The sequence below is a fragment of the Gavia stellata genome, chromosome 3, assembly GCF_030936135.1.
Source record: "Gavia stellata isolate bGavSte3 chromosome 3, bGavSte3.hap2, whole genome shotgun sequence".
Lineage (NCBI taxonomy): Eukaryota > Metazoa > Chordata > Aves > Gaviiformes > Gaviidae > Gavia > Gavia stellata.
Window position 1 is genome coordinate 55,897,300 of NC_082596.1, and position 13,026 is coordinate 55,910,325.

Sequence of the window (13,026 nt, forward strand, 5' to 3'; positions counted from 1 at the left end):
GCCAAGTAGACAACAGTGATGCCTGTCATTTTAAGAAGCTCTTAGCAGAGACGAAACAAAATGGTAGCTACAGGATATAATTCCTTCCTACTGTACTGTCCAACTGATGTTCGCCATGTGCTACTTTTGGTATAAGCATTATCACTCCAGCTTCTGGACCATCTGAAAATACCACATCAGTTATGCTTTCATATGGATTACACTTGTGCCAGCTGGCCCAGGAGTTAATGAGGACGGACCAAGGTACGGGGCACAGAAAACAACCTGTCGCATACGGAGTTGCTTGTTTCCTGATATGGTGTTAGAACACGGATTTTTGGAAGAATCCAGTGGCATCCGCGGGTGCATGAAACACTACCAACCACAGCGTAACACAGAAGTATCACAGAGACATTCAAGAAGAGAAGGTATCTGTCAAGCATGGAAGAGTGGAGCTCGACCTGCAGCAGTGCCAAGACATAGCTGTGTAACAAAATCAAACCTTTCTGCTGAAAGTGAACCTGTACAGTGTGCATTACTGCAATATTTATGTCTCTCAGTCACTCCTCATGAGTACCCAATGCTGGGGGAAGGAGGGAGGCAGGGGGAAGAACTACTGTACAGACAGCTATACTGCTTTATATATGTACCAATGTATATATTACTGCCAGTCTTCCAAAACTTTCTGTCTGGATCACATTACTGTGTGCAATTGTAGCGCCACAAACCATTTTCTCCTCTCTCCCCTATCACACACATAAGCTTCGCGAGACAAATGCTAGATGAGAAGGGACATATTCCCCTGGCTCCATCTTTTACATGATACTCTCAGATTGAAGTCTGTGTAATGCCATAGTATGAGATATGTGTTAATGGTGTCACTTACAGCCATCACCTTTTTTGTTAAATATTATAGTTTCTTAATTTGTAACCCAATTCTTTTTCTTTTGTTTATTTTAGCTTTAATATGTAAGCAACTTTTATACTATTCAGCTGCATTGAAAAGAGAGATCTTTGTCTGGATCTTATATAATACAGCATGGAGAACAAAAAGAGCTTCCAATGAGCAGAGGGATTTAATACTCTTATTTAACATTTATACATTAGGGCCTTAAAACCATAGCCAAACTAGGCCCAGTTGTGCTGGGGGTTTTACAGATGCATAGCAAATTGCAGCTCCTTTTACAGATGGCATGCAGTCTATGAAAACACACAGGCTGACAAGAGAACAGTGGGCTGCAACTGCATTGGGAATGCAGCACAGCAAATGTTAGACAGTATGTCTAGTTTGTAGCCAGTCACAAGGGCAAGCACCATTCTTCACCTAATCCTCTGGTTTTGGGCTGTACTTTATAGAACTAAACCATGTTTGTTGAGTAAGGAAACCACAAGTCTCTAGAAAAATGCAAGTATTTTCCTCATCTTTGTCTTATGCAAAAAATGGGAACTAATGCCTTCAGCTGCACTGCAATGTCTCCGTCACTGGATGATGATATTGCACAATGAATTCACCCGCAGTCTGAGCCGTAGGTTTTATTCCCGATCTGGACACACAGATGAGGCAGAAGCTGGTGCTCCGTTTACCAGGTAGCAATGTAAAAGTGTTCTGATCCAAGTCCTCCAGGTGAACAAAGTACACTGTCCTGCGGAGCAAGCCTGTATTTTGTGATGGTCTGCTGAAGCTGTGCGATGAAGTTTTTCACATTCTAGAAACCCTACTTCTGGTTCAAAGTTAATCACGTTCTCCAGTAGTTAACTTTCATTGTTAGTGTTCAGTGAAAGAAATCGACACTGAATCAGTAATTCTACCACCAACAATAACGTCTACAGAGGGCAGATCCCGTCTTTCTTTCTTACCTTCTTGAGATAAAAAATGATAAAATTTAGCAACATTATCCTTTCATTTTCTTTAAAACAATGAAATTTTTAACTTTCCCTTTTTTTTTTTCTTCTTAACACTAATGGCTGCATAGTTGTAGCCAGGAAAAGACCAGGACAGTTGTATTATAAAATACGCTGCTTATTTCGACAACTATTTATTTTAAGTGTATGAGAGATAGTAGGTCTGTGGTTTGTTCATTGGACTAAGCATAAACTTTTTGTCAAGTGCTTTGTTCCTGATTCCCTTTTGTTCCCTCTGAGGCAACGGACAATTCTTTCTACTATGCTGCCGTTTATCTTTTAGCTGTAAAACAGGGCAAGTCCTTTCCTTATAAAAGTAACATGAGAATTAGTTGGGTTAAATTCTGCTCTCAGTTGCAGCCAAACAATTCCCTGAGAACAGGAGTTATAAACATCCATCTAGGAAGGACAAACTCAGCAAAGGGATTTTATGTGGAAAGTGCTTTGAATATGAAGAGCATCATATACATGCTAAGCATCATTGTATTTATAGCCAAAGAAAGAGCTTTTATGACTATACAGAAAGCCTAAACATTAACTAAAGAATTTGAAATGTCGTAGCAAATGAGATGACTCTTTCTACAGTACTTTCAGACAAATACAACGACCTCCTCCATCTTGCACTTCACTCTGTGTTCTCAATGGCAGTGCAAGGGAAAGTACAGAGCACCCATATGCTTACACTGTAACTTGCTCAGCATGTTCTGGACCCTGAAATGAGGTCTTCATCAAAATTATTTCTGAAATAGATCTCACTGTATTCTATACAGGATACAAGGGGTTTTTGGAAGACTTTCACCTTTTACCACTTCACAACTTAAGAAAGCCAAATCTGATGTAATGAAATCCATCCTGTGAACACTTTGTTTTATACTAAAATTGCCTATAACTTTATAAGACATGCGTATTAGCAGATGAACTAGATTCTACATACAGTGCCCAGACTACTACAGCATCGCCAAATACCTGTTGTCTCTGAAGCAGAATGGCAAAATTATTTTTTGATACAAATGGACCTAATGACCCATGTGTACTGTGGTTAATATTGTTATGCATTAAGTTGTTTTGTGTTGTTGTGGTACACTAACTTGATTTAATATGCAGCAGACAAACTGAACAACCTCTACAGCATTTTTGAATATGAGGTCTCAACTTTAGGCCTTATATTTCAAAATGCTGGTGGAGGCACCCAGTATTTTGTTCCTCCCAACAGCAGTTGAAGTCAAAAACAAGTTATGATAGGATTGTCACCTAACAAAAAGCAACATATGTGGAAAGCTATTAATAAGAAAGTGGTAGCAAGCAGGGAGAAACTTACTCAGCAAACTCCAAAGATGCCTCAAGCATTTATGCACTCCATGGTTCTAACAAAGACAGCATTTTGCATATCAACACATAAAGAGAGAGAGTGTATTGCAGGAAATAGGTATTGGAAACAGACCGGAATGCTCTAACCTGTTTATGCAGCTTATGTCATTAGAATGCGTGCGTGTGTGCAAATGTGTCTGTCTCTATGTATAATATTAACTACCTCAATTCTGCATTTTCCGGGAAAAATATTTTGGCTTAGAGGTTTACTATTCCAAAACTTTCTATTATTAATTTCACCTCTCCACTAGTCCTTTACATTGATAAAATGTTTCTCCCTCTAAGGAGCAAGATTTGGAAATTACCAAAAAATAAAAGACGTATTTCAGGATATGGATGAAATTTTATCCAAACCATGTTGTCTCAATTACTGCTTGTAATGTGAGCTTTACAAGATTAGATCTTGGGGTTAATAGACAACAAATACAAACATACAGTGTTCCTGTTTTTATTTTTTAATGGCTTTCCATTAATGTGTGTCTTCTCTGGAAAATAATACGATGCCACTAATCAAAGCAAAATGTCTGTATGTACATTTCCCTTACAATCCTCATTACGTTACGTGTTTTGTTGAAGTAAGCCCACGTGTAAGTGTATTTGTACAGCAGAATGCGTCCATTGTATTGTATCCTTGTCAAAAATAAAACGAACACCAACAAAGCAAGCTCTTCAAATCTAAACACATGTTTTTCAGATAGAAACAGGTGCCAGAAACTGCAAAAAAGCAGTGTTGAATCTGTCTCAAAAGCAACTCTGTTACAGCACCTGAACAGCTAGCTACACAAAGAACCACATTCTGCCACCCTTGCTCAGGGGGAGCAGTTCTTTGCTCCAGGAGCTTTCTCTTGGACTACCTTGATGCAAGGCACAAAATGACACTGCTTGGAATCCTGCCTCATTGAAATCAATGACGAACTGCTTTGGGGTTTCATTTGAGCCAGTATTTTTTAAACTTGTATAAAATACATAGAGCAAAACTGACTTTAGAACTAATTGTAAAAATGTATAGTAAAAGCCAAACAGAATTGTAAGGTGTAAACAAAAATACTGCTAGTTAGAAGATAAAAAAGGAGATGGAAGTGACTTGTAAAGAACTATGTTTATTATAGATGCATCTTCAAGGATGAGACATGGTTGTCACTGCTCAACGATCGGTCCAGTTGATGAATGGATGTCACTTGAGTCAGATCGAGTGCATGTCCCCCAAATCTGGTTCAAGCGCAACTGCTGGAAGCCTCATTTTAGAAACAGAGGCAGGCGCAGTAGGAAAAGGTAAAGACAGAACTGTTGTGAATTAAGAATTGCAGGGCACCAAAGGTGCTTCCCTGGGTCCTGTAAGAAATACTGTTTTCCCAAGAAAGATGCATTAGTTCTTGTTGCCAGAATACATAATTGTTCCCAAGCCAGACCCAAATCGTTCCTTCACCAACACAACATTTCATATGCGCCTCTGTGCTGCGGAGTTGCTGCTTGTCCTGCAGCTGATTACATGAAAGCATAAACAGGAACATAATCCTCCTAGACAACGTGGCTATAATGGGGGTCAGAAGCACTGGATATTAAGGTAGAAGGAAAAGGGATTGGAGCTACAATATAAAGTATAAGTAAGAAAATTCTATTCATTAGACTCTGAGACCTTCAATCTGAGACCTTCAAAATTATGCCTTTAGTGTCCTGCTCCCTCTGCTGGACTCTATCCACTTGTACTTTTCACTTCTAAGTCTTCTGGCTCTTTTTCTTCTAACTGAAATGTATGGACAACTGAACTATGTGAAATAATGCACATTTTATTGTAGCTTTATTATGTGGTCCAAAATTATTACCTTTTTATAAAATGACCAACACACAATAAAATGAAATACTGTCAAGTAATCAAAAGAAAACATACTGTAAACATTGATTAATAAAAATTCCCAAAAGAAAAATACCCAATTAATGCCATTAACATTGTAGTAGAGGTATTTGTGGTTTAAAACTGTTTAGTTAAAATGCAGACATAGAGCTTCTGACTAGAAAAAAAGCAAATGACCTGAGCTGGAAAACAACCAAAAATCAAAGAGATGCAGGCTCTCACCAATTCTTTTCATTATGAAACGAGAATGAAAATAACAGATCAACAAAAAAACCCCTCTCTCAGTCCAGACAGGCTTTGCTGCAGTTCAGTGCTCAGCCCCAGGGCAGGAATGAGGAAAGACTCCACGCAGGTCAAAAGCTCTGCTGAAGTCAAATGTTTCTGCTTGTTGGCCCTTGGTCAACACAAGGTTCCTCAAACAGCCATGGAATGAGCTCTTGCTTGTGAGGCAGTTTTGCTTCACATCAACTGAAAAACAAACGTGAAATATGTAGTATCTCTTTCCAGTGAACTGAAACAATAAAGATCCAGGTTATTATTCAACTGTTTCCCCTCCCTCCCAAATGAGAGATAAAACCAACACCTGAGGACCACCAAGTTCCATTTATGTTTAGATCATTTGGGACATCCCACCATAGACAGTCACTGCTGCCCTTCAAGCATAAGCCATGCACTCGGATAACTTGTGCAGAGTTTGCAGAAATAATTTGTCCCAGGGGACAATGGGAGATAAGAAACGGGAAAAGAGAGAATGCCACTCTACATAGGTGTCTTCCAAGTTAAAATTGAAACTGACAGAATATGAAGCAACAGCTGAGCTGTACAGAGTCATGGACTCCATTGGCAAACCAAAACATGAGGTTGGTAGAGAGTCCAACTCTTTTTCCCATACAACTTGTGAATCAATTCATTCCACTTCTGCAGTACTCAACTAAACTGAAGAATTTCTCTCTTCTCTGTGAACCCTAATCTTTACAGATGGAGCACTGAAAGAACAATTAGTATCACATTACCCTATTTAAAAAACCAAAAAGTTCACAAGATGCTGATAAATCCGCTTTGGTATTCGAGGAAGACCAAATATTAATCAAGATGTGGTTAATTAACATTAATTCATTTTTTGTAAAGCACCAAAACCTTGTTCAACAGAAGGCTCTGTAACATTTCAAGCTATTACCCCTAAAGCTTTCCAAGCTATTACCCCTAAAGCTTTCCATATATTTAAAAGCTGAGTTTGCCCTTCAGACCTCACTCTCTTTTCACACAAATGGAAATATCTGAACTGATAAACTGTAACAGCTGTTTCAGAGACAAACGTATATAGACATTTTATGCTATGTTTAAAAGCATAAGATATTCAAAACCATATAAAGCCTACTCATTCTCAGTACTGATGTGTTCATTAAAAAGCATGCCTGCAAAAACGCCAAGCTCATGATCTTTGAAATTCAATCCTCTTAATGAATACATTGTCTTGGCTCCAATTATCAACTGAGTTGCACAACTTAATTGAAAAGTAATTCAATTATGTATTTTTTATGTTACTATCTTTTTATATTACTATCGTAGTATATTGACAGACTTCAGAAGGGAATTTGCACAGAACAAGGGAAATACATGTTCATCTGCAGCAGCTTGACTTCTGCCTGCACAGCCCCTAACACAAAACATTAGCAAAAATGAAGCAGAGAAGAGCACTATAGAAACCTTACTTAGATGAATGCGAAGGAAAGCCTTAATATGAATTTGACTGCAAGAGAACCACACCTCAACATATACAGGCAGGGATGTTGTGAAGTCTGAGAGAGACTGTGAAAGACAAACCATGTGGAGGAAATCCTCAGAAACTAAGGAGCAGGTTTGTGTAGGAAAGCAATATGAGTTCAGTTGATCTTGCCAACACACTCAACAGCTAAATGCAGACCTCCACAAAGACAGTATACACAAATATTAATATTCTGTGATCTCAGCGACAATGTGGAAAATGGTAACTATGATTATAACTCAATCATGAACTTCATGAGTCAGATAGAGAGAGGGAGGGAGAGAGAGAGTGCATGTGTTAAGAGTCATTCTTATGAGATAGAGTGAGAGCATGAGGGAGAGAAAGGAAGAGAAATATTATTGTACCTACCAGGATAGCCTCCAGCATAAATGGGATTGTTTGTATCTGCAGATGTTGACTGGATGTAGGGATTATCAGTTTGAACCAAATTCCCATCAATTATCAGCGAAATGCGATGTTTGCTTTTGTTTGCTTGAAGCTTGTGCCATTTTCCATCACACAAACTATTTGTGCCTCTTGGTTCGTATGTAGCTGTTATTCTGCCAGCTCCATTGTTGACATGGAATAAAACCTGTATAAACAGCCAGATGCCAATAAAGATATTAAGTAAGAACACATGAACTAATTTGCCTAGATAAAAGCACAATCATTCTGGTGCAGAGATTTCAGTTTCAATAAATGTTTGGTAATTAAGCAAAGCCAATTTTTACTTTGATGGATAGAGTGCATCCTTATTGAAGTATCCTTAAAATCTAAGAGACTTAGATCTATCCATGCAATCGTCCGTTGGATTAGCTTGCTATACTTCACTTAGGATTTCAGTGTTTCTTACAAATAGTAATCAAGTCATTTTCTCATAGAAGCTAAGACTTCAGACCTGAAAGACGATCCACTGTACCTAACTGAAAAGAAAGAGAATGGACTGAAAGCACTTGTCATTGCCACTACATGTATTGATTTATTTCATGTATTTTTTCAAAGCAGTACATGTTTCTTCAACTCGTGGTGAGGATTAATATGTAAATACTAACTGAGAAAGTATGTCCCACAGAAACAGTGATATTTAATAGTGTCTCTAGCCAGCAAGTTTTAAATAAAAAATGAGCTATTTCTGAGAAAAGGAAATACTTAAAAGCAATCAAGTATACATTTTTTATGCAGAAGATGAGTGGAGAACTATGTATTGACTGTTAAAAGGTTTGTGGAGCGTAATTGCCAGTAAAAGTAGAGAGTGAGTTAATTACTCATGAATATTGAAGAAGAGATTACAAAACAGGGTGCTTTGTACATGCAATAATATGTTTATCAAGGACAAGTGCAGCTCTAGAGCAGAAAAAGCATTAAGCTACAAGAAAGGTATATATTTGGTCTAACATACATGGTATGTAGTACAGGAGGTTACAGTGGCTGCAGACTAACATAAATTACAGTAATTAAAAAGGCAGAAAGTTCCAGTGACTTCTGCTAATCTCACGTTTTATCACATGATGATGATGATGAGAAACCTTGAGACTGAAAGTCTGTCCCATACGAGTTCTAGTAGGGGTCTGGTTCAGATATTTTGCCTCCCTCAGATTTCACTGGTGTCTATTTAGTGCTACCCAACAATTCTAGCCTCCCAGTTTTAAGCAAGCCTTGTGAAATGAGTGTGCCAGCACAGGGCAGCCTACCTTGCCATTTACAATCTCCAGTCCAATGGCATCAACCTTAGCACTGCTGACCCCAAGGAGAACGCCATGCACTGCTGTCGTACGAAACTCCAATGTGATGTTCACATCAGACCGGACTTTGTAACCTTCTCTGACTGAAAAGAAGTTATAAGCTTCTAACAGAAGACTTGTAACCCACAGTACAAAGTAGAATACATACATTGTCATTAAAGGTCTAAAAAGCTTGTTAATTACTCTGCTGGAATACAACCTTGCAGAACCTTTGGAAAGTAAGTTTTCCAAGTCATAATTCACATTTTCTACTGGAAAAGATAGATTCTCAAATAAGTTTTCTTTCATTAATTTAATACATTCCATCTCATTTGTAAGAAACAGTAAAGAGCACAAATGTAATCCTTCACATTACTTCAAAAGTCCCCTATGTCTTTTGTCTCCATACTCTTTAACAGACCTTAATATCATGAACATGGATATTCTTAGCTGAAGAAAGAGGCAGTTTATTTCTTTCCCAGTGCTAGAATCATTAGCTCTTTTATTTGTGAAAAACAGCCCTTTGCAGAAATGGCCACTTTTGGACGTATGGAGTAAAGGGACTCAGTCAGAAATACACATGCAGGGCATGCACTCTTTGTGTGAAGAGTCAATTAATTACGCAGAGTTCCTGCAAGACCTAAAAAGAGTACGTTTTCATTAACATTAATTCAGTAAGATACCGCTTTCATTTAATGACACTTACCAAGAGCAGCAAAGCCACTCCCATCAAAGAAAGTACCGTCCTGCACTTTTACGTAGCATTTATTCACAGCAAAGACAGAGACAGGGCTCTCGTTGTCCAGATGTTTGCTATTAATCATCATGCTACCAATGCAGGCAGGAATACTGTGAGTCACCTAAGCATATTGAAATATAAGAGTTAATGTGTAATACAAACTGCTGCAATACTCTCTTAATGATTCACCTGATGTTATTGTAAATAAAAATTCCCTGAACAAAACACAGCAAGATCTAAAATATTTACATAATTACATTTCTATTATTACACATACTTATGTAAGGTTACAAATATACATAACATATTGGAATCAAAATAACTATTGTTTAGAAACACGGTATACACTCTCTAAAACATATAGAAAGAACTGTATTTGCTCGAATGTGAGCAGGGATACACCCAACAGTTAAAGACATTCCAAACATGCTTCAGCAAATCAACAAGTAAATCAAGATTTTGTACAATGTTTTGCAAGTATAGATCACCAGAATTCTATCCAGCAAAAAGAGTCATTAGAATTTCTCACTATTGCTATTTCCAGCAATTGCAGATTCAAAGTATTAAAATATTTGTTAGCCCCATTATCCAACTAAAAAGCATGGGTGAAAAAAGTATGCCGAAGAATTGAGAAACATTGTTACCATCACTGGAATCCTTCCTGAGATAATGGGCTGCACAAGGAGGAAGGCAACAAAAAACTACCCTCTAAAAGCACGTGTAAAAAGTATGTTTTAATCTCAGACAGCTAAACCCAGCCTTTCAGAGATATTTAAGGCACCTAATTCATATTTGAATGCAATAGGTCTTAGGTACCAAAATGCCTGAGATTCTAGGTCATATTTTTATTTTATACTATGGAACACAGGAATTTATATTCTATATCCATTTTTGACAGAGAGATTGATAGAAGAAAAACATATATTAAGGACCATTACTAGAACACAAGGATACAAGCTCTAGCCAGACTCACTAAGCCACAGAAAGCTAGAAAGATTCATCTGGTAGAGGGTCAGTAATTTCTTTGCTGTTTCTTTCCCTAAGTACTTCTTTTTTGCCCCCGTCAGAGACAGAATACTGAATGAGATAGGTTTGATGCAGTATACTCATTCTACTATTGCAAAATATCAGAGATGTCCCACCATCCCAAACCTTCTTACATTCCCAAGATTCTTCGGCACATAGTCAAAGGGGAGTCCTCCCACGTAGAGCTTCCCCTCCACATCCAAAGTGCTACCATCTCCCAAAGCACTGACGGCTACCAATTCCTGTCCATCCACAATGATTATACCTTTTCTTTTAACGTATTCCGTCTTTATCTGGAAAAAATGAGAGCATGCAAACATGAATCAATAAGCTGAATCTGTTACCTAATCATCATCTACCATAGAAGTAAGCAATACAATTTTTTAATGGTTAGATTGCTTTGACATACTGTACTGAGGCATCCTCTTGAAATTCATCATGAGGCTGAGGCCATTTCAGAATGCAAATGAGCAGCTAAACTGCTTCCTTGCCTCCTCAAGGGCTCACAACAATTACATGTCCTGCATAAGTTTTTCAGTGTCTTAACAATCATTATTTAAAACCACTAGTTTATTGCCTTAGGATATGAGTACAAGCAAATGAGGTTAGCAAATGTGATGCCCATCTTCAAGAAGGGCCAGAAGAAGGATCCAGCAAACTACAGGCCTGTCAGTCTAAGCTTGGTGCCGGGGAATATTACAGAGCAGATCACCATGAGTGCCATCATGCAGCACATACAGAACAACCAGGCGATCAGGCCCAGTCAGCATGAATTTATGAAAGGCAGGTCCTGCCTGACTAACCTGACCTCCTCCTCCGACAGGGTGACCTGCTTAGTGGGATGAAGGAAAGGCTGTGTATGTTGTCTACCTAGACTTTAGTAAAGCCTTTAACACTGTATCCCACAGCATTCTCCTGGAGAAACTGGCTGCACATGGCTTGGACAGGTGCACTCTTCGCTGGGTGGATGGCCGGGTCCAAAGGGTTGTGGTGAATGGAGTTAAATCCAGCTGGCGGCCGGTCACAAGCAGAGTCCCCCAGGGCTCACTTTTGGGACCAGTCTTGTTTAATATCTTTATCGATGATCTGGATGAGGGGATCGAGTGCTCCCTCAGTAAGTTTGCTGACGGCACCAAGTTGGGCACGTGAGTTGATTTGCTTGACGGTAGGAAGGATCTTCAGAGGGATCTGGACAGGCTGGATTGATGGGCCCAGGCCAATTGGATGAGGTTCAACAAGGCCAAGTGCCGGGTCCTGCACTTGGGTCACAACAACCCCAGGCAACACTACAGGCTTGGGGACGAGTGGCTGGAAAGCTGCCCCTCAGAAAAGGACCTGGGGGTGTTGGTCGACAGCTGGCTGAAGATGAGCCAGCAGTGTGCCCAGGTGGCCAAGAAGGCCAACGGCATCCTGGCTTGTATCAGAAACAGTGTGGCCAGCAGGACCAGAGAAATGATTGTGCCCCTGTACTCGGCACTGGTGAGGCCGCACCTCGAATACTGTGTTCAGTTTTGGGCCCCTCACTACAAGAAGGACATTGAGGTGCTGGAGCGTGTCCAGAGAAGGGCGACGAAGCTGGTGAAGGGTCTGGAGCACAAGTCTTATAAGGAGCGGCTGAGGGAGCTGAGGTTGTTCAGCCTGGAGAAGAGGAGGCTGAGGGGAGACCTCATCGCTCTCTACAATTACCTGAAAGCGGGTTGCAGAGAGGTGGGTGTTGGTCTCTTGTCCCAAGTGACGAGTGACAGGACAAGAGGAAATGGCCTCAAGTTGTGTCAGGGGAGGTTTAGACTGGATAATTAGGGAAAAACTTCTTCACTGAAAGGGTTGTCAGGCATTGGAACAGGCTGCCCAGGGAGGTGGTTGAGTCACCATCCCTGGAGGTATTTAAAAGACTATGGCTGAAGCATTGAGGGACATGGTTTAGTGGTGGACTTGGCAGTGTTAGGTTTACAGTTGGACTTGATGATCTTAAAAGTCTTTTCCAACCTAAACGATTCTATGATCACTGAGTTTGAAGAGCGGAGCACTGTGCTGGTCTTCTGCAATTACTGTGCTGCCTATCAGCTGAGCCATCTTAGCTCTCTGAAGTGCACACGCCTATGCTGTAATTTTATGATGGGCAGTGCTGAATTTGCTATGACCAAAAAGCTTTCCAGTTCTGCCCATCTTTTTCATTCATGCTCCTATGGCTTTTTCTGCACTAAAGTAGTTAGCCACATGCAGATGAGGGACTTTATTTGAAGTCAGCTAGCCATTTATTCTTTTCTGGTGACTTTTAGGCGCACTCAGAATCCTGACCAGGTTCAACATGAGGTTTCATGAACATTGGGGTTGGTAAGGGGATGAAGCAGTACAGCAGGGTGCTATGAGCAGATGGCAGAGAATGGGAAGTAGTGCTTCTTTCAGCAGCAATGCATATTAGCTTAAGTTGATTGCAGAGCTACTGCAATAATCACCCCCAGCTGTAAAGTGGTGTGACTCAGCCTTAACCTCCAAAAAAATGATCAAGCTCATCTTTTTATGTCCTGAGTAGTAAAGGTAGGTCAGTTCTCATATGGAATCTGTTCATCTCTTAAAAAGTGGATAGTGGGAGTATGAGTTTTACATGAGTATATTTAATTTTAAACATGCAGCTGTAAATCCTGGAGTGTTCTTCATTTCAGGGTGGGCAGAG

General features: G+C 39.7%; 1 protein-coding gene across 1 annotated transcript in view; it reads right to left on the bottom strand.

The window, feature by feature from the left end:
• Positions 1-5,408: 5,408 nt before the first annotated feature.
• The window catches only part of LAMA1 (laminin subunit alpha 1), an 84,664-nt gene continuing 77,046 nt past the window's right edge, over positions 5,409-13,026 (bottom strand). The window contains exons 59-63 of the mRNA XM_059815631.1: positions 10,487-10,645; positions 9,294-9,447; positions 8,558-8,691; positions 7,236-7,458; positions 5,409-5,569 (exon numbers count right to left, since the gene is read on the bottom strand). Of these exons, the coding sequence (XP_059671614.1) occupies positions 5,409-5,569; positions 7,236-7,458; positions 8,558-8,691; positions 9,294-9,447; positions 10,487-10,645 (831 nt within the window). The remainder of the gene's footprint in view (positions 5,570-7,235; positions 7,459-8,557; positions 8,692-9,293; positions 9,448-10,486; positions 10,646-13,026) is intronic.